Here is an 18376-nt window from a genome sequence, read left to right on the forward strand (position 1 = left end):
CGCAGGGCCAGATAATCTCCAAAGCCTAAACCGAGAGTCGGCCTCAGTAGAGGTCGAAGGACTTCCCGAGTGGCTGGGTCCAGTCTAGAGTGCGCAAAGCATATCCTCCCCCGTGCTCAGTGCCACGCTACCCCTCGCGTGTTTCCCCCCTCCTCCCCAACGGCAGGCGTCCTCGGACTCCAACCCAACCCTGCACAGACAGAACCCCCCTCTCACCCTCTCCCGGAGCCAGGGGAGAGCGTTACCGCTGAGAAAGTGGGGGCACACACGCCCCAAAGCTGGAACAAGCTGGGCGCGGGCGGGGTAGGGGACGAGGAGAGGGGGCGGGGGGAGGGCGGCCTCCGGCTGCGCCACGCTGTCGAATCCCCACTCCCTCCTCCCTTGCTTCCTCCGCGCCCGGCGCGCGCCCTCCACCCTGCGGGTGGCCCTCAGGGCACAAGGTGAGGCAGGGCTGGACAGCTCCTGCTTTGATCTCCGGGCTCCCGTCCCTTCTACAGCTGCCCGGCTGCCCAGAGATCTGCAAAGTGTGCCCACGTCGGTGTCTGCAGAGCGCTCCGACGTGTCCCAAAGTGTTTCCAAACTTGGAAAGGGCGGGGAAGGGCGGGGGGATGGGGAGGGCGGAGGTATGCAGACAGCGAGTCAGAGTTTCCCCTTGAAAGCCTCAAAAGTGTCCACGTCCTCAAAAAGAATGGAACCAATTTAAGAAGCCAGCCCCGTGGCCACGTCCCTCCCCCCTTCGCTCCCTCCTCTGCGCCCCCGCAGTCTCCTCCCAGCTGTGGCTGCCCGGGCCCCCAGCCCCAGCCTTGCGATTGGTGGAGGCGCTTTTGGAGGCACCCTCGGGCCAGGGAAACTTTGGCCGTATAAATAGAGCAGATCCGGGCTTTATTATTTTAGCACCAAGGCGGCAGGAGGTTTCAGCTAAGTTGGAGGTCCTGGCCACGACTGCATGCCTGCGCCCGCCAGGTGATACCTCCGCCGGTGACCCAGGGGCTCTGCGACACAAGGAGTCTGCATGTCTAAGTGGTAGACATGCTCAGCTTTGTGGATACGCGGACTGTGTTGCTGCTTGCAGTCACGTCGTGCCTAGCAACATGCCAATGTAAGTGCCTTCGGCTTGTTCGGGGCGGAGGGGGAGAAAGGTTAGATGGGTGGGCGCCCTGGTCTGAAAAAAGAAAACCTAAAGTCAATTCTAGGTCCAGTTTGGAAGGAAGGCTTCCTGGCATGTGGAGAAACGCAGGCATGGATGAGAAACGTGGAAATTATTTTAGAAATGAAAACAGAAAAGGCTCAACCCTCGCCAAAAGTTAGGGAACTTTTCTCTCAACTCGAAGTGAGTCTGAATTTGATCTGGATCAGTGAGGCTCAAAGAGAGCAGAAAGTCTTTTTCCTAAGGGTGAGGTATTGACGACTCTCAGGCCCCATGGCTGCACCGACGCCCACCCCGTAAAACTTGAGGCCTGCTTTAAAAAGCCCTTGAATTTAGTAATACAGAACTCACCCCCTAAGGGCTTTGCTCTTCTGGGCGGTTTAAGGCTTGCCTGGATGATGACGATAACTATGAGGCGCCCTCTGGAGGGAGGACAGTGGAAGCACAGGGGACCAGGCCTTACGCTAATGGAATCCCCAGGAGAGACCCCACAGGTTTACACGGAGAGGGGACCTGCATTTCTGATTGAAGCCATCCCCCGTAGCTAGTCGGTGTATCCTGGGAAAGAAAATGATGTTACTTGGAATGGATACAGTCTGAGGAGTAGAATTAGCTTTTCCATTTATTATCTGGTCATGGAAATGGTAACATTATTTAATTAAAACCTGTTCTGCCTTTCGTTGAGCCTGCAAGTTACCTCTTTATCATGTTCCCTGTGACAATCAGACATTCTGAACACAGCAAGTTGGAAAATATCAACATGGATCCGAAACTCAAGAGACCCGGGGTTTTCCAATGACTTGGCCACTAATTTACCATGTGACCTCGGGCAAGTCCAGCTGAGCCTTTTCTAAAACGCAGAATGCAGATTAGATGGACTCTGAGGCCACTTTTAGCCATAGGTTTCATGACCAGACTTCTGTGTCAAGATAGAATGGAGAAAATCTGTCCGTTTTTGAAAATGGCTGCCTAATTCCCAGACAAAGATACTGACTTGGTAGGGTCTGAGGGGTGTCTGGCCACACCCAACACTCTATAAAAAGTTTGCTCCACCCACATGCCACGGTGTCTACCATTGCATCATTGCCGATGCATTTGTGTGTGTGTGTTTTCTCCCTTTGTCCACTTTTAGTATACACACTGTGGATACTAAGGAGTAATTGTGTAGAACAAATTCACATTACCGATTTCGTTTTTATGAGATCTGAGGATGGGGGAAAGAGTCGGCTCCTTAAGGAAAGATGAAAACAGACCTAGGGAAGTCTGAAGGTACAAAAGGCAAGTCACCTTCTGACCAACAGCCAACTGCAGTCTGGAATAAAAGTTACCAAACACACATTTCTTCAAAATGGCTCAGTCTGAGTAATTAAAAGGCAAATTTCCAAAATCATAAGGAGTTCCGTTAATCAAGCCTGGGCATAATTATTCTTCCTACTGATGGACACAATGAAGTAAACATATCATTTTCCTAATTTAAAAGTAATTCTCATAAATTGCCCTTAAATATCAGTGCTGGATGTGGTCCACCCTCCTGAATTGTGACTATTGCAACAGATGTTCTTACTCCAAATGACACACTTCTTGGCCACCTAATTAAAGCAATTTTTAGGGGTGGTTCATCTTGTTGCCAGCTTGGCCACCGTTATATCCTGTGTTAACCTATAATTTTTATACTGTAGGAGAGGAATTCAGTCTTTAAGGACTTAGAGCAATTATGGCAAAGGGGGGGATATTACTTGAGTGTGTTTTTCCCATTACTTCTCAAGATCTTTAATCCACAGTTTTTCCATTTATACGGAGCAACTCCTTCTCAGGGACAAAAGTGATACATATTGGTAAAATACCTTACCTAATTTAAGTGAACCAGTTTAAAGCAAAATTTCAGATGTCCAAATGGCTCCATTTTCATAGTGACTAATTTGCAATTTAGACCTTTTGAAAAAGGACAGTAAGGTAACTCAATGAAGCACTAGATAATTTTTATAAAAAACAAAGTATTTAGGTAACATAGTTCCCTAAATTTTCCCTTTTTTAGATTTTTAAATACCAAAAACTATCTAAACCATGAATTATTTCTTCATCAGTGTACTGGTCTTACATTCAGCGATCCACCTATGTAGTTTACTGACTTAATTACTACACATTGGAAATATCCTTCAGACACATTAATATTTCACAGTATTTATAAAATAGTAAATAATTAACAATTTAATTCAAAATATATTTGCATATTAATATTGCAAAGAAATCACCCTGCTGATCCCTGCCATAATTTTGACCTGCATAATTTCCAATTCATTAGAATATTCTTAATAAAAAATATCCTTGATCCTTTAATTAGGTAAGTCCATTTTATAGACTCATATATCTATTTGTTAATCACAGCTATTGATCAATGAAATGATACTAATGATTATTTCCCTCTTTTCCCTTTCCTCTACAGCTTTACAAGAGGTGAGCAAAATTATTTTTAGAAAATTTTTTTTTTTTTTTTAATACTGAGATGGCTTTGGCCACCCTAATGCCTTCTCTGGGGAAGGAACAGGAGGCTACACTGCTGTGGAACAACCTGGATTTCCAAGAAAATCATCAAGAGTTATGGTAGTCAGACTTCGCTGGCTGCCTAGAAAGTACCCACCCCAATTTCCAAAATGGGCGGTGCTATTGAATAAGACCACCCTTACAAGAATGCTCATAAGAAACAGAATAAATAATCCAGTGGAAGTTTGGGTTTTAAGCATCCGCTGCTACAAAGCAGGAGACTTCACAGAGCTAGAGAATCTTGTTACTCCCTTGGAATCATTTGCAAGAGTATTAGGAACAATTTCTTAGCTCATGAATTGAGTTTGAGGCATAATTACAGATAAGTATGCATTTTGGTTCTGAACATATGTTATTTAATTTATTTGTAAAATTTAAAATCATACTTTGAAATATTGGAATAATGGTATGCACAATGTATATACTCTATAGATATATTTGTATACTACACAGAAATGGGAGCCATTTTTAAAAATATACAATTTTTCCTCATAATTATTTCTTATTCTTTTCTAGGCAACTGCAAGAAAGGTAAGAGTCCAATACTTTTCCATAATATCTGAAATGATCAGAAGTAACTTCTGATTTAACTAAATTTATAGTAAACTACAGAAGGAAAATATTTGGTCAAGATTTTGCCCACATGGAAATGCATTAGCTAAACCATAAAATAAAGTAGCTTTGATGTTTAAGATAACCAAGCTTTATTATCTTCCAGAATTATCTCTAATTACACTTATATTATACAAACTGGTGATTTACACACTAAAGAAAAAAAAGACTTGTTTTAATTCTGGAGATGGAATGAGTATTATGTTAATTATAGGTAGTAAATGAAAGTTTATTTTAAAGGGCTTTATCTATATAAATATACTGTTAGTGATGTAACAAAATGGCAATTTTATCCATAGAAATCGTATTTCTAAAAATAGTAGTTATAATATTGGCCTAATGACTGGAGACTGCAGCCTCTAGTCTCCTGGTTTAAAAACATTACACGTAATTATAATAAAAACAATATACCTTTTTTCTATTGTATTATGCCATTTTTACAGCTACTTTCTAATAATATTGTGTTTAGATCAGTCTTATCGACTAATTATTGTCAAGAATGCTTGCTCGTTCACTGGAAATTGCTTAGACATTTATTATTGTGCTGTTTGTATCTTCCTCGTAGGGCCCAGCTGGAGATAGAGGACCACGTGGAGAAAGGGTGTGTACTTTTTGAACTGTTGAAAAGCTTTGGACCATATTTGAATAACTACAGGTTAGACAGTTTACAAGAGTATTATGTATCCAGATATTTGCACCACCTTTTAAGCAGATAATGCCCTACAGAAGAGGTGAATGAGCATTATTATATATAATCACTATTTTTTTAGAACAAGATTATCTTTTTAGAAAGTACAGCTATTATAAGCAGCCATACTCTTTGCATGGTCTGTCTTCCTTTGTTTTCAGTTGACCTGTCCAACTTATGCATAAGGGAAATATATCTACCTAACCACCACAGTCCTCTCTTTGCACAGGTTTTGTTTGCTTCTCAAGTAAGATCTCTTACGTAGCCTGGGAATAGTAGTGATATAGCAGTCAACAACATGTTTCTGTCTAAATTCGTAAATGTGCAAACTGTTTACAATTTATCCATGGTATTCTTAGATCTCCCTGCTATGCTTATTTGGCATGTATAACTACATCATATGACACTCTTGCCAATATATAAATATCTATGTATCTCATATCTATTGGGAAGTGCAGTCTAAAATGTATTCCACTCAAACAGTCTATTAGAGGTAGCATTATGTCAGTAAATTACGGTAACAACATAAATAGTGTTAATGTTAGGAAATCTGCAGATTTTCTACCTTGTGATAAAGTGACTTTATTAATTATCGTATCAATTAATCTACCATTCATACATAATATACCAAAACAGTTGAATAAGTTCATCAGTCTGAAACTGACAATCAATATACAGAGTACATCACTTGTGCACTGTTTCCCATATGAAGTTTAAGGGTTATAAATGGTAGCTATAATTTCCATCTTTATTTGAATCCTGGAGCTCCATTATGAATTGATATTCAAAGGCTGAGAAATCCCTCTTCCAGAGGAACTAGTCTGTCTTTTGTCTTCTTTGTATTGTATCAGTCACTAAACCTCCTTCTAAGGTCATAAGTGAAGTTCAATTAGTGACAAATACGGCGTATTAAATTTCCTTACCACTTGCACATTGAAAGGTCTGAACAACGAATCTTACCACATGTATTCTTAGGTCTCCTTTTATATGTATAGGTTTCTATGGGGGTCTGTCTAACTGTGACCGAATTCACTTTTTACAAAACAGGGTCCACCAGGCCCACCAGGCAGAGATGGTGACGATGGTATCCCAGGCCCTCCTGGTCCACCTGGTCCTCCTGGCCCCCCTGGTCTTGGCGGGGTAAGGTGTCTTAAGTACTGCTCACTTTTAGCTCACTCCAGTGTCTTATACCTCTATTGAAATAAGGCTCATTGTGGGACTTATTTTTAGCAGTTAAGGGAGAATCTGCTATTTGGATATTAGTACATTTTATTTCATTTCTTTGGTTTCTTCATTCAAGATTTTGCTCTGCCCGGTCTCTTTGTGGGCCCTTGTCAATTACAGGACTGGCCTTTGTGTTCACTGAAGGTAGCTGCAGCCCTCACGACTATTATTTAATTTGGGGATTTCATATCTTTCATCAGTAGGGCACAAATAAGAGGTGTTGCATTATTAAAGAGTTTGATTAGATTGAATTATAAGTGAAATCCCTGATCTTCAGCAATTTCACAAACATCCTACTCTTTTTATTCTCCTTGGCTTGAAGTCTGCTGAACCAACATTCAAAGTAGTTTTAGGTTTAATTTGCTTGAAACTAATTTGAGAAAAGTACATTTCCCTTTTTCATTAATATCTTCTTTTAGCTTTATGTCTTTAACAATGGTATGAGTGCCAAATGGCCTCGCTGCAGGAAGGAAAACATATTTGCTTAATTGGTTAGCACTATGAATCGGAAGCCTGATTCTAATACCCAACTGTATGCCAGTAAAATAAGACCTTTCTCCCCCAAAAGATCTTATTATGATTGCTTATCTACTGAGTGCATTAAAAAGCACCTTCTTTAATAGATCTACTACTATAAGAGAGATCTTTAACAGTAAAGTTATTACTGTGAACTATTTTTTAAAAGTTTAATCTTCCAAGGGGCATTTTAATTTAATTTTCGTCTAAACTTGAAAACTCTTTATATCCTTCTTGAAACTCCAGCAAGAGAAAGGTCTCTGAGTCACTTTGGTGTAGTTGTGGAGGAATAGGGCAACAGGTAGGAATGCAAAGGTGACCTCTTGGTCTCTGCTCAATATATCAGGGGTCTCCAGCGACTTAAAGTTAGAAAGCGCCCCTTTCTCAGGGTAGAGGTAGAGGGTGGGGAGAAGGGAGAGGCGAATGGCAGGGCGGGAAAGGGCTTGAAAAAATAAGGTAGGGAGGCTTCCCACTTCACACCAGATGGGGACTCAATTTTAAACTTGTATTTTCTCCTGACTTTTTAGGAACTTAGCTCAATATGGAATTATAAACTAATAAACATATAAAAATATTGCTCCCTTTTAAACAACAACATAAAAATCTCTACAAGTAGGATGAGAAAGTGAACTACAGAGTTGGTAATTTTAATATATATAATGTGTTTTTGCCCCTCTAGAATTTTGCGGCTCAGTATGATCCTGGAAAAGGAGTTGGCCTTGGCCCTGGACCAATGGTATGTTTCTCTCTTTTTAATCTTAGCCAGAAAATTACTGAATAGAGAATTTGTTTTTATGTTAAAAATTTCACATCGTCATTTCCTTAACTACCTAGGTTAACACTCAATACTTAGATCAGATAAAAGCAGCAACTCCTTTTGTATTCAAATCTATAACAATCTAAGCCTAGATCTTGGGGGTTGCATCTTCTCTACAAACATGTTTCCAGTGTGTAAATAATCTCTGGACATAGTAACTATAACTTAGATAAATCAATATAATTCAAAAGAGTGATCACTCTGAATAATTTTTTTTATATTCTTTAACATTGCTTAGAATTTTAAGCAACCCTTAGAGACAGAGGTATTAAGTTATATAAACTTGCTGGAAAGGAGCAGCAAGTTCTAGTCCGGCCCATTTTTTTAAAAAGATTTTATTTATTTATTTATTTATTTATTTATTTATTTATTTATTTGAGTGGGAGGGGAGGGAAGAGCAGAGGGAGAGGGACAAGCAGATTCTGCGCTGAGTGCGGAGCCCAATGCAGGGCTCAGTCCCAGGACCTTGAGATCAAGACCTGAGCCGAAACCAAGAGTCAGAGGCTTAACCGACTGAGCCACCCAGATGCCCCAGCCCATTTATTCTATACTAGAGAATTTAAGCTTTTCCAGGGCCATGGAACTGGTTAATGGCAAAACTAGGACTAGCCTCCAGGCAGGATGTCTCATAATCAGCGACATCATGTCTCACATATCTAGTACTTGAAGAAAACATCAGTTTATTCAACAACTATTTATCAGGTGCCTTCAATGAGCCCCAGACTGTACTATGCACTAGGGATGTAGCCGTGAATATGACAGAATTTCACCCTCCCTCAAGGAGTTATAAGTACTGGAAATGTTTCTTTTAATACCTTTTGATTAATACCGTTTTAGTCTATTAATTATAAATCCATATAGAAGAGAATATGAGTATAATTTAGCATTCATATCACTCAGCACAAATAGTTAGCAACATATCCTATAATTTGAGTAACATCTAGAAAAGTTCCCTATATGATTATGATGATGATGGTCTGTCTTTAACAAGCGAGCCTTCCGACAAGGATTAATGAGATGTGTTAGAAAAAAAAATAATATGAGCATGCACAATATATACTAGTATGTATTAAATAAAGGGAAAAATTGCTGGAACTAAAAATATTAAGTTGATTAAACACTACAGTTTAACGTTAACATGGTCTCTAAAGTATAAATTTTACCTGGACAATGCATTCAGTGCTCTGTCTTCAAAAGAAGATGTTCAGCTGGACCTAATGGTCCGCAATAAGCTAATACACTATAAGGGCAAGATAATATTTTCTGTAAGTTAAAACTCTCACTTGAGAAGTAATGTGCCTTTAATTGATGATTTCCAATTTCCTGATTTTTCCTGGTAATTTAAAACATCCATATCTGAAATGAAGAAGTAGAGATTTTCTTTGGCTTTGTTTATACTGGATATTTGAAATTAGCCATTTCAGCTAATGCTGAACATTAGTCAGATTTAAAGCAGTATCTATGTCTCAAGAAGAAGCTAAAGGGGAAAAAGAAAGCAAAACACTAATAAAATAGCCTACATAAGCCCAGAAAATTAATATGGATTTCAGATTCCCCTGACTTTGGAACATTCTCTGGGGGGCATAAAAGGGAGTGTTTTACTTTTAAATATCAGTGTAATGTAATTTAAGCTTGCCCCATCCACACACAGTCATAGACATATGTAATCAACAGATATGTGGTTCACAAATAAGAAAGATAGGCAGCAATAAAGTATTAAAATAATTTTCCATGTTGGAAAATCAATAACTATAAAACCCCACAGGGTTCTTCTCTGAATTAATGAGTAATCATCGTCCGTCTCACAGCCTCAACAAAATAAACTAGCTTTTATGTAAATGAAATTGTTGCAAATATGCGGAAAAATGAATAAATGTAATTAAAAATTCATGGTGTCAAAGAAAATTATTTTTAATGTATACCTAAAAGATTACTTTGATTGAAAAGCGACAGTTTCTTTTAATGTGGAAGCAATTTCTAAAACCAAACAAATAATTCTTATAATTAAGATGAGGTGCTTTTTAATAAAGTCCACATTATTTCACTCTAGGCATTAATACCATGGGGCAGACTTGCCTGCGGAGTCCCATGGTTGGTGTGTCATGAACAAATTACTCTAGACTTGCCTATGCAATATTTTCAGCATGAAGGAGCTGGTCCCTACAGGAGAGCTTGCATGGGTATTGATTACTGCAAAGGGGAGTCGAGAATGTGGATTTAGCTCACCATCTAGTAACAGTCTCACTCCACTGGTGTGCACAGGAGGAAGAACAAAAGGAAGAACCATCTGCTGTGGTTGTGGGCCACATTTTCAGTAATAATATTAGAACCCTCCAGGAAGATGTTTCAGTACTGTTTTATTTTTCCTTCACCCCTCACCACATCCGCTTTTGTCTGACATTTTCATCAGTCCCCAGCAGCCCTAAAAGGAGCTATAAGGCTGTATGACAAACCTCCCTCTAATCCTTAAGAGGGACTTCCGATCCTTTTCAATTTATGCCCCTTGTGGCAATAAAAATATCAATTTCTTAGCTAAATATGACATGGGGAGATGACCTCTGATCGAGGGAATCCAAATGGAAAGGCTTTGTCCGCTGCCTAGAAGGTGGTTGTAGATCCCGAACTGTGCAAAGACGGATCCGTTTCATTGCATTAGCACAATCTCGATCTGCCCAGGTGTCTGCAACTTTAAGGAACCTGTGGCCACCTAGCCAATTGGGCTCTGCTGATTTGGGTTAGGAGAAAAGGCGGAAGCAAAGACAGAGAAATAGTGGAGGAAATGTCGGTCCTTAAGAGCCTCCTTGGCAGAAACAAGAACTGAAACAAACCAGGATAATTCTGTTTGTCTATCACAAAATGCTGGTGGCACTGCTGTGCCAGTCCTAACTCAGACCGACGCCACGCTAACTTCTCAGTGCTAAGACTTGTCCTCTTTCCAGGGTTTGATGGGACCTCGAGGGCCACCTGGTGCGTCCGGAGCTCCTGTAAGTACCAGCAGCGTGTAATCTCTCTTAGGGAAAAAACCAGAATTAAAGAAAGGTGTGGAGTATGACGTATTGTTTTCTTTTAGGGCCCTCAAGGTTTCCAAGGACCTGCGGGTGAGCCCGGTGAACCTGGTCAAACTGTGAGTACATTTTCGCCCGTTGTGATAGATTTTTTCTTCAAGATGTTTATTAATATAACCTTAACAAAATGATTGGTGTCCTGTTTTCTCAGGGTCCTGCGGGTTCTCGTGGTCCACCTGGGCCTCCTGGCAAGGCTGGGGAGGATGTGAGTATTTACTCATAAGCATTTCCAAAATGCCATTTAAACACTCCTGCCTCGACAAGAATTTCTGGATTCAAATGAAGTATTTGGCCAAAAGCTGAATATGCCCGACATAACTCTTCCCCATATGGAAGATGTTATTTTAATGAAATCTTAATTTGTGTGTATGTAAGGACATTCGTTGTTAATTAAATATATATCTGGACCCACATTTTTATAGAATGCCTTTTTCCCCCATTTTAAAAACCAAGATGTTCCGACTTTCACCTGATGGCTTAGCAAGAAAAGGCTGACCCTACGATGCTCTCATGTTTTAGGGTCACCCTGGAAAACCTGGACGACCTGGTGAGAGAGGAGTTGTTGGACCACAGGTAAGCTTTTTATCCCGGTGTCTCCAGTCCAGATGCCAGTGACGTCTTCCATGCCAGATGGTTGGTAAAGCTGGGATCAGTCTAAATGGCCACCTGGATGTTTGAACACTTGTACCACTCGCTGAAGGCATCTGACGAACCAAGGAGCCTGGTTAAGAATGCATACAGTTTTTGTTAATGCAAGGAATGTTTTAATGACAGCAAGCATACCGTAAGCTACATCATGTTTTGTACAGATACCCTAGTATTAGTTACTCAAATGAGAGCAAGTGAATTTGCTGCTCCAGGCTTAAAAATATCCTAGTTCTTTGGTTCCAAGCTTGAACTTCAATGAGAAGAAATAATTTGGAGGCAAGAAATCATTGTGTTCCAATTTAGAACGAAAACATTATTTGTCTTGTGTGTTTCTTTTTAAGGGTGCTCGTGGTTTCCCTGGGACTCCTGGACTTCCTGGCTTCAAGGGCATTAGGGTGAGCGCATTCTTTCCCCAGAGGAGAGTAAATGCTTTTAGGAAAAGCCCCGACTATATTTAAACTCCTGGGTGACACATACTTGCTTCCAAATTCCCGGAATTCGCCAGAGTAAAGAGAGTTAGAGAAGAGTTCAGATGGCTGAAAAGCAGAGTGGGGTGTACTTTTCTCAGTATGTTCCTAGCTTCCAAGAAATGAGGATCCCTACGGAGAAAATTGTGTAAAAGGCGTATGACTTTAAGAGGTACTTAAACCCATCTGAAAATTGTAAAAATTATTTAAGAGGGCAAGGCTGTGAGAGAGCATCTCGTTCTATTTCCTTCCCTTTCAAGTGCAGGGAGGTTTAGTGACTTACCAGGGGCAATGGAGCAAGTTCGCCGGGTGCCAGTTCGCCGGCTGCAGGACCCGGCGTTGCACGGAAGCGGCCATCACCTGGGGTGGGGGTCAGGATTTGACCAAGCACTATAACGGAACGACATTTTAATGATAAGGATTTGCGTTTCAGGGACACAATGGTCTGGATGGATTGAAGGGACAGCCCGGAGCTCCAGGTGTGAAGGTAAATACTACATCAGAAGCATTGTTTTTAAAACAGTTGACTGTAATTCCCCATGCCCATCAGAAAGGATATTTTTAGTGAAGACTGCTCATATTCCAAAGAGTATCTTATTTTCTCTTCGGTATTTCAGAGCCCTCAATGGTGAGGATATGGGATTCTGTGACAAAAGGCCAATTATTAATACTATTTATTTAATTCAGTATCTATTAAATAGTTAAGATAAAAATAATGTCCACAGTTTCTGCCTTCATTTCCTATCCTCCTACAATTTCAGCCGATCTCTGCAGCCAAAATAAAAGTAAATAAACATATAATCAGATATTAGAACGCTATGTTATTTTAAACTGTAAATTCTCCTTTGCCATGCACTAATTAGATAGGTACATTCATGTCACAATACACTTTTCAACCTCTTTCCTGTGATTTATCTGTGCACACTCAAAAAATTTTTAATTAGGTAATTAAAGTCTCAGAAGTGTGTTATCTCTTGGCTAGGCTCTTCTCTGACAGCGTTTTCAACTATAAAATGTTCTCTCTCCTATTAAGGAGATAATGTGATATTAAAGTGAATACCAACGTAATTACAAATTAATGAGTAACGAATACTAGCGGGACCAGAAATGAACATGAATATGGAGAATCTGTTCTAACTTTCCAGCTGCCACAGAAATGGATAAGGTCAAACTCATTCTCCCTAGAGCCTAATGTAATGGCTCAGACTACTAGTCCCAGCATCATAAAATGTTAGAGCCGAAAGGAGCGTTGGAGACCCCCCTCATTTTGCCGATGAGGGAAACTGAGGCTCAGAGAGAATGAGTGACTTGTCCAGAGTCACACATCTAGTAGTTAGGAGGGCAGAGACTAGAATTTCTGACTCTCAAAGAATGGACTTTGTGCCTATTCCCAAAGAATACACTTCACATAGAAGCCTAGAAATGGAGGGTTCCTAAAGGGTCTTGCAAATCTGTTTCTTCCAGATATTAATCAGATTACTTAGAAGCAAAGTTCCTTTACATGTGCCATTTTATTAAATTACTGCTCCCTCTCCCCTGTCACCACCATGGTTTTCACTCAAGAATATAGGTTGGAAATAAATAAGACAGCTCTGAAAAATACTACAAAGCTTTAAATTTCCATGCATGTTTTACAAAAATGAAAATACCAAGTGTTAAAAATAACTTTAAAGAGGGTAAATGTGGTTCTATTGAAAGCAATTTATCCTCTGCTGTCTCTTTCTATGATATCATTCCTGATACATAAGCCTAGTCAAAATGATACCCAAAATCTAAGGGGAAATAGTAGAGCTGGGATACATAACCCTCAAATGACCACATCTCCCTAGTACTGTGATATTTGCTATTATCTATATTAAAAACTCGTATTTTAGAAATTTAAAAAATTTATGTGACTGGCATAATTGAGAAAGTCTATTTGTGTAAGAAATGTTAAAAAATATATAAATGGTTCAAATTAAAATAATAGGATGACCCAATCAGAAAAAAAAAATAATTGATACCTGTAACGAACAAAAACTCAATCCTTCTTTTCCACATAGGGTGAACCCGGTGCTCCTGGTGAAAATGGAACTCCAGGTCAAACAGTAAGTATCGATGACTTGATTGTAAATCTACATGTGTACCCTCTGTGCAAGCTAGAACTTCTTTCATGTTTTTGCTAATTACCATTTCCCTCGGCATTGTACTCTTTGATATTTTTCTAATAACCTTCTGCATACTTAATTGAAATCCGTTACCTTTTAGTTGGAATTAGAACAAGACCTATTTATTTCTAGTGGATTCTTGCGCATGTTGGAAATTGGACAAAGCAAATGATGTCTGTGACATTTTTAAAATTAGCATTCTGGATTTCACTGAAAATATTTCTGCTTCTAGGGAGCCCGTGGGCTTCCTGGTGAGAGAGGACGCGTCGGTGCCCCTGGTCCAGCTGTGAGTGCTTCCGTTTTCGTCCCTTATCCTTTTAAAAATTCTTCTAATAATGGCCACTTAACTTTCCTCTTGACTTTGTCTCCTTATTTTCTTCACAGGGTGCCCGTGGAAGTGATGGAAGTGTGGGTCCTGTGGGTCCTGCTGTAAGTTTTGACACCGAAGAATTTGGAAGGGGTTGAGAGTGTGGGGTGGGAAGTATCTTCTTTATAATTTATAAAAATAACACCATTTTAGACACCTTACCAAATGTTCTATGTGGTCTCTCGAAGGTTCTGTTTTTATAAGTACTACTATCCCTAGGGCTTTTCATTGCTACGTAAAGTAAACTCTACCTCACCTTGGATTCCTTGGATGTATCCCCTTTGGTATTAATGGCAACAGACTAGCTGTCCATTTTCTCTTTGCCAATATTAAATAAGATCAAGCCACTTCAATCTTCTGGTCTTGTGGTGTTAATTTGCTGGGAGGAAGTGTCTTTACCACATCCTACTTTGATTTCAGGGTCCCGTTGGGTCTGCTGGCCCCCCAGGCTTTCCAGGTGCTCCTGGCCCCAAGGTAAAAACACTGCCGACCACTGTCATTACCTTGATCAGCTTCTTGCTGTGATGGGAAAGATAGGCCCTGAGTTTGCAGATAGATAATTACACAACAGGGAACTTAATGAGTCCCCCTTTCAAAATGGATGTAGAATGACCCGTGTTCTCACTCCAAGCTTGAAATAGTGTCTCTGTACTTGAGCCCAAGAACATAGACAGAGAAGCCAACAAGGAAATGTGTTTTATGGGACCCCTCCGGGCTATGCTCCCAAACTGGTGAGGCCCGTCTCGCTGAGAACTGGAGTCTCTATCACAGAGAGACAGAAGGAGGTGAAGGTGGTAGCCGAGAGGGAACTCAAATCCAAATCGGTGGTACCAAACCAGAGGAGGGAAATGATTGCAGTTCCCAAGAAAGATCATGGAACTTGCCGGCCTAAAAATGGAGATACGCTCTTTCGTTATTTGCAGACCGATGCCTCAGTGTCGTTCCCTCTCTTAGGGTGAACTCGGACCTGTTGGCAACCCTGGTCCTGCTGGTCCGGCGGGTCCCCGCGGTGAAGTGGGTCTCCCGGGTGTCTCCGGCCCCGTGGGACCTCCTGTAAGTAGCGCCCGTCATTAACCCCACGGAGTGGGAGCAGGCAGAGAGCGCGAAGCTGGGCTGGACGAAGAGCGGAAACACTCCGCGTAGCTGACCTTCTCCCTTCTTTCTCCTCACAGGGTAACCCTGGAGCCAACGGCCTGACTGGTGCTAAGGGTGCTGCTGTGAGTATCTGGCTGTCGGGCGCGGCTCCCCCTTCAGAGGCGCTGGGAGGGGCGCCGCCTCGCCGGCCCGGCCCCTCGTGACCCGCCGCGCCGCCTTCTCTCCACAGGGCCTGCCCGGCGTGGCTGGGGCTCCCGGCCTCCCTGGACCCCGCGGAATTCCCGGCCCTGTTGGCGCCGCGGGTGCTACTGGCGCCAGAGGGCTCGTCGTAAGTGGTCGCCGCCGCGGCGCTCCTCCTCCTGAAAGGCCAGCTCGGCTGTCATTTTGTCACCGTCCAGACTTCCCCCTGTGGTCTTAGCAGTTTTAGGTTTTCTTTCCTGAGCACTTTTAGTCTGTATTACTTCTGTGAGTGCGTGCGCATGTCCATTCCCTCTGTCCGTGTGTCTGTGTGTCTCTCACACACACCCCCCTGCTCTCCTAGAACACCCCCCAAAGGTCAGTGAGGTACATTTCTAGATCACTCAGGTCCTTTCAACGCAGCCAGCCCCGCCCGCTGTTTGAACGTGAACCTTCTTACAGAACTTGAACTTCTCTTTATCTGGATCCATAAATATCCCAAGATGTTTGTCTGTGAGAGCGTAATGGCACACGTTTGTCCTTTGACCACCGGTTTGTATCGAACCCTAGGGTGAGCCTGGTCCAGCTGGTTCCAAAGGAGAGAGCGGCAACAAGGGTGAGCCCGTAAGTAGTTCGATGATCACAGTTTTATGGATTTATTCCTTATTTGATCCAAAAAGTCCTACTTTTACTTTGTAAAAAGGGGATTACTTTTTCTCTGGCTGGATAGGACATAAGAATGATTTTTCCCGTTCACTCCTCTTTTGCTTTTCTCACGAAACAGGGCTCTGCTGGGCCCCAAGGTCCTCCCGGTCCCAGTGGTGAAGAAGGAAAGAGAGGCCCCAATGGTGAAGCCGGATCCACTGGCCCCTCTGGACCTCCTGGGCTGAGAGTAGGTTCCAGATGCTCTTGATGCCCCGACACACCAGAGGGATCTGATGACACCCTTTCATTGGGAATTGGTCAGAATCACCGAGTGCGTTTTCTAGACGAAGGCAGCATCTGCTTTCCATCTGCTTTATTAAATCAGTGACTCTCAATTTGGTCTGGAAACGATGTTGACCTACTTTTGTAGACCTGCCTCCTCCACACATTCCTTCGGGGTTTGGGTGAAGTTTTTTGGCTTGGTTTTTTGTTTGTATCTCTCCCTTCAGGGCATCAGGATTTCTGGCATGCAGCCATGTTTCAATAAACGCTGCCCTATTGGATTCAAGGGTTTTCCCCAGTCTTTCCTGTTTCGTGTAATCTCTTACAGGGAGGTCCTGGTTCTCGTGGTCTTCCTGGAGCTGACGGCAGAGCTGGTGTCATGGTACGTTGTCCATTACTCCCTCCCGGGCAGGGAATATGGTGCTTCTTTTGGTGGGTTTGTCCTTCGCTTCAGCATCCTCCCCTCTCCCTTCTGTTGAATAGGGCCCTCCTGGCCCTCGTGGTGCGACCGGCCCTGCTGGTGTCCGAGGTCCCAACGGAGATTCTGGTCGCCCTGGAGAGCCTGGCCTCATGGGGCCCCGAGTAAGTATCAGAGTGAAGCGGAGCAAGTCACACCTGGCACTGTTTCCTTTTTGAAAGGGAGGATTAATCTTTGAAGACAATAAAAAAGAAAAAACAATCATCCAAAGTAAATCTGTTAGTAGATTTGCTGATGGTTGCCTTTTTAATTTAACTTTATCAAAGCCCAGAGATATTTTTTACAGATTTGGTTAGGTCATAAATTTCCTATTTATTATTTGATCCAATGGCTGTGAGGTTTTTGGAAGAATAGATTTATTTTAATATATCCAAATTAGGTTGGTTCTCCTATCAGCATGAATCTTTTATCTCAATTTGTGAGTTTTATATAAGGTGTCCATGAAACGTATTAGGACTATACATTATCAGTGTATTAGACTCATAAGTGAAATCATTTTTCCAGCAATCACAAAGTGCTTTAATGTATTCAGCATCACACTAGCCGTGGAGAAATGACCTTTAGATTCGTAGACACTCTAATCCATAGCAATAGAGTGATTTTTATTTTTTTTTGCCTTCATTATCTCTTATGGATGAATATCATCTGTAATTGTACCATAAACAAGTAATAAAGACACCAAATATAGCAATAAAAAATCCACTTTGCAAATTGCTTACTAAAAGTATTTGTTTTTCTATTATGAGGTAAATAACATGATACATTTTGCCCATATAGTATATTGCTTCACAGTTTCTTGAGATATCCGTAAATGAATCAGTTGCGCTAAACTCCAATGAAAGGAAAGGCATAAAAAATAGAAGAAAGATTTCAGAGCTCTTTTCATACCTCCCAGCTAGTGGCTAATACCCCTAATGATTTACCCTAGGCAACAAACAAGAAGTGGGGGGGGGGGAGTGCTTTTGTGAGATTTTAATAAATTGGAGCCTCGAGTATGTGCGTTAAAGTGCCGACATGAAAGCATCCTCATTTACTTTACAGGGTTTTCCTGGTGCCCCTGGAAATGTTGGCCCAGCTGGTAAAGAAGGTCCCATGGTAAGACTTGCTCATTTTCCATTATATTTTCAAGGACACTTATTGCACCCTTATCAAGTCTATTCTGTGGCTTATTTATACATGAACACACTGAAAATAAATATCAGCCACATACATCATCTGGGAACGCAAAGTAATAGATTGTAATTATGGAGTCCAGATGAATGCAGGACTGGAAGGAGGGAAGGAAAAAGAAAACCATGGCAGGGAAAATTGAAGAGGGTGACGAGGAGGGAATTGGGTACATACGAGATTGACTTGGTTGTGTGTGTACTGACATCCTATTTAGAAAAGGAAAATGGATTCATAATTTATTGACACTTTATACCAGGAAGCTCTATGCGTTCAGAGAATGATTCTGTTTC

The 18376-nt window shown here is 41.5% G+C and overlaps 2 protein-coding genes across 7 annotated transcripts in view; one reads left to right on the forward strand and one right to left on the reverse strand.

The window, feature by feature from the left end:
• The first annotated feature begins 754 nt into the window (after window positions 1-754).
• Window positions 755-18376, forward strand: part of COL1A2 (collagen type I alpha 2 chain) — a 35773-nt gene continuing 18151 nt past the window's right edge. The window contains exons 1-24 of the mRNA XM_036123357.2: window positions 755-1099; window positions 3591-3601; window positions 4205-4219; window positions 4866-4901; window positions 6036-6128; window positions 7408-7464; window positions 10485-10529; window positions 10616-10669; window positions 10762-10815; window positions 11130-11183; window positions 11600-11653; window positions 12159-12212; window positions 13768-13812; window positions 14105-14158; window positions 14257-14301; window positions 14660-14713; window positions 15194-15292; window positions 15412-15456; window positions 15564-15662; window positions 16082-16135; window positions 16296-16403; window positions 16767-16820; window positions 16922-17020; window positions 17958-18011. Of these exons, the coding sequence (XP_035979250.2) occupies window positions 1030-1099; window positions 3591-3601; window positions 4205-4219; window positions 4866-4901; window positions 6036-6128; window positions 7408-7464; window positions 10485-10529; window positions 10616-10669; window positions 10762-10815; window positions 11130-11183; window positions 11600-11653; window positions 12159-12212; window positions 13768-13812; window positions 14105-14158; window positions 14257-14301; window positions 14660-14713; window positions 15194-15292; window positions 15412-15456; window positions 15564-15662; window positions 16082-16135; window positions 16296-16403; window positions 16767-16820; window positions 16922-17020; window positions 17958-18011 (1407 nt within the window). The 5' untranslated portion in view covers window positions 755-1029. The remainder of the gene's footprint in view (window positions 1100-3590; window positions 3602-4204; window positions 4220-4865; window positions 4902-6035; window positions 6129-7407; window positions 7465-10484; window positions 10530-10615; window positions 10670-10761; window positions 10816-11129; window positions 11184-11599; window positions 11654-12158; window positions 12213-13767; window positions 13813-14104; window positions 14159-14256; window positions 14302-14659; window positions 14714-15193; window positions 15293-15411; window positions 15457-15563; window positions 15663-16081; window positions 16136-16295; window positions 16404-16766; window positions 16821-16921; window positions 17021-17957; window positions 18012-18376) is intronic.
• LOC118555280 (uncharacterized) overlaps window positions 9886-18376 on the reverse strand; it is an 83774-nt gene continuing 75283 nt past the window's right edge. For 3 of the 6 annotated variants that reach the window (XR_013442762.1, XR_004926873.2, XR_013442766.1), the window contains 2 exons: window positions 12009-12115; window positions 9886-11331 (listed from right to left, as the gene is read on the reverse strand). Coding sequence is in view for 1 of the 6 variants with exons in the window: in XM_078059268.1 (XP_077915394.1) it covers window positions 11260-11331; window positions 12009-12115; window positions 13729-13945 (396 nt within the window). In the remaining 5 variants the exon portion in view is untranslated. The other 3 variants (XR_013442765.1, XR_013442767.1, XM_078059268.1) reach the window with 3 other exon arrangements.

The sequence above is a fragment of the Halichoerus grypus genome, chromosome 12 (assembly GCF_964656455.1).
Source record: "Halichoerus grypus chromosome 12, mHalGry1.hap1.1, whole genome shotgun sequence".
Taxonomy (NCBI): domain Eukaryota; kingdom Metazoa; phylum Chordata; class Mammalia; order Carnivora; family Phocidae; genus Halichoerus; species Halichoerus grypus.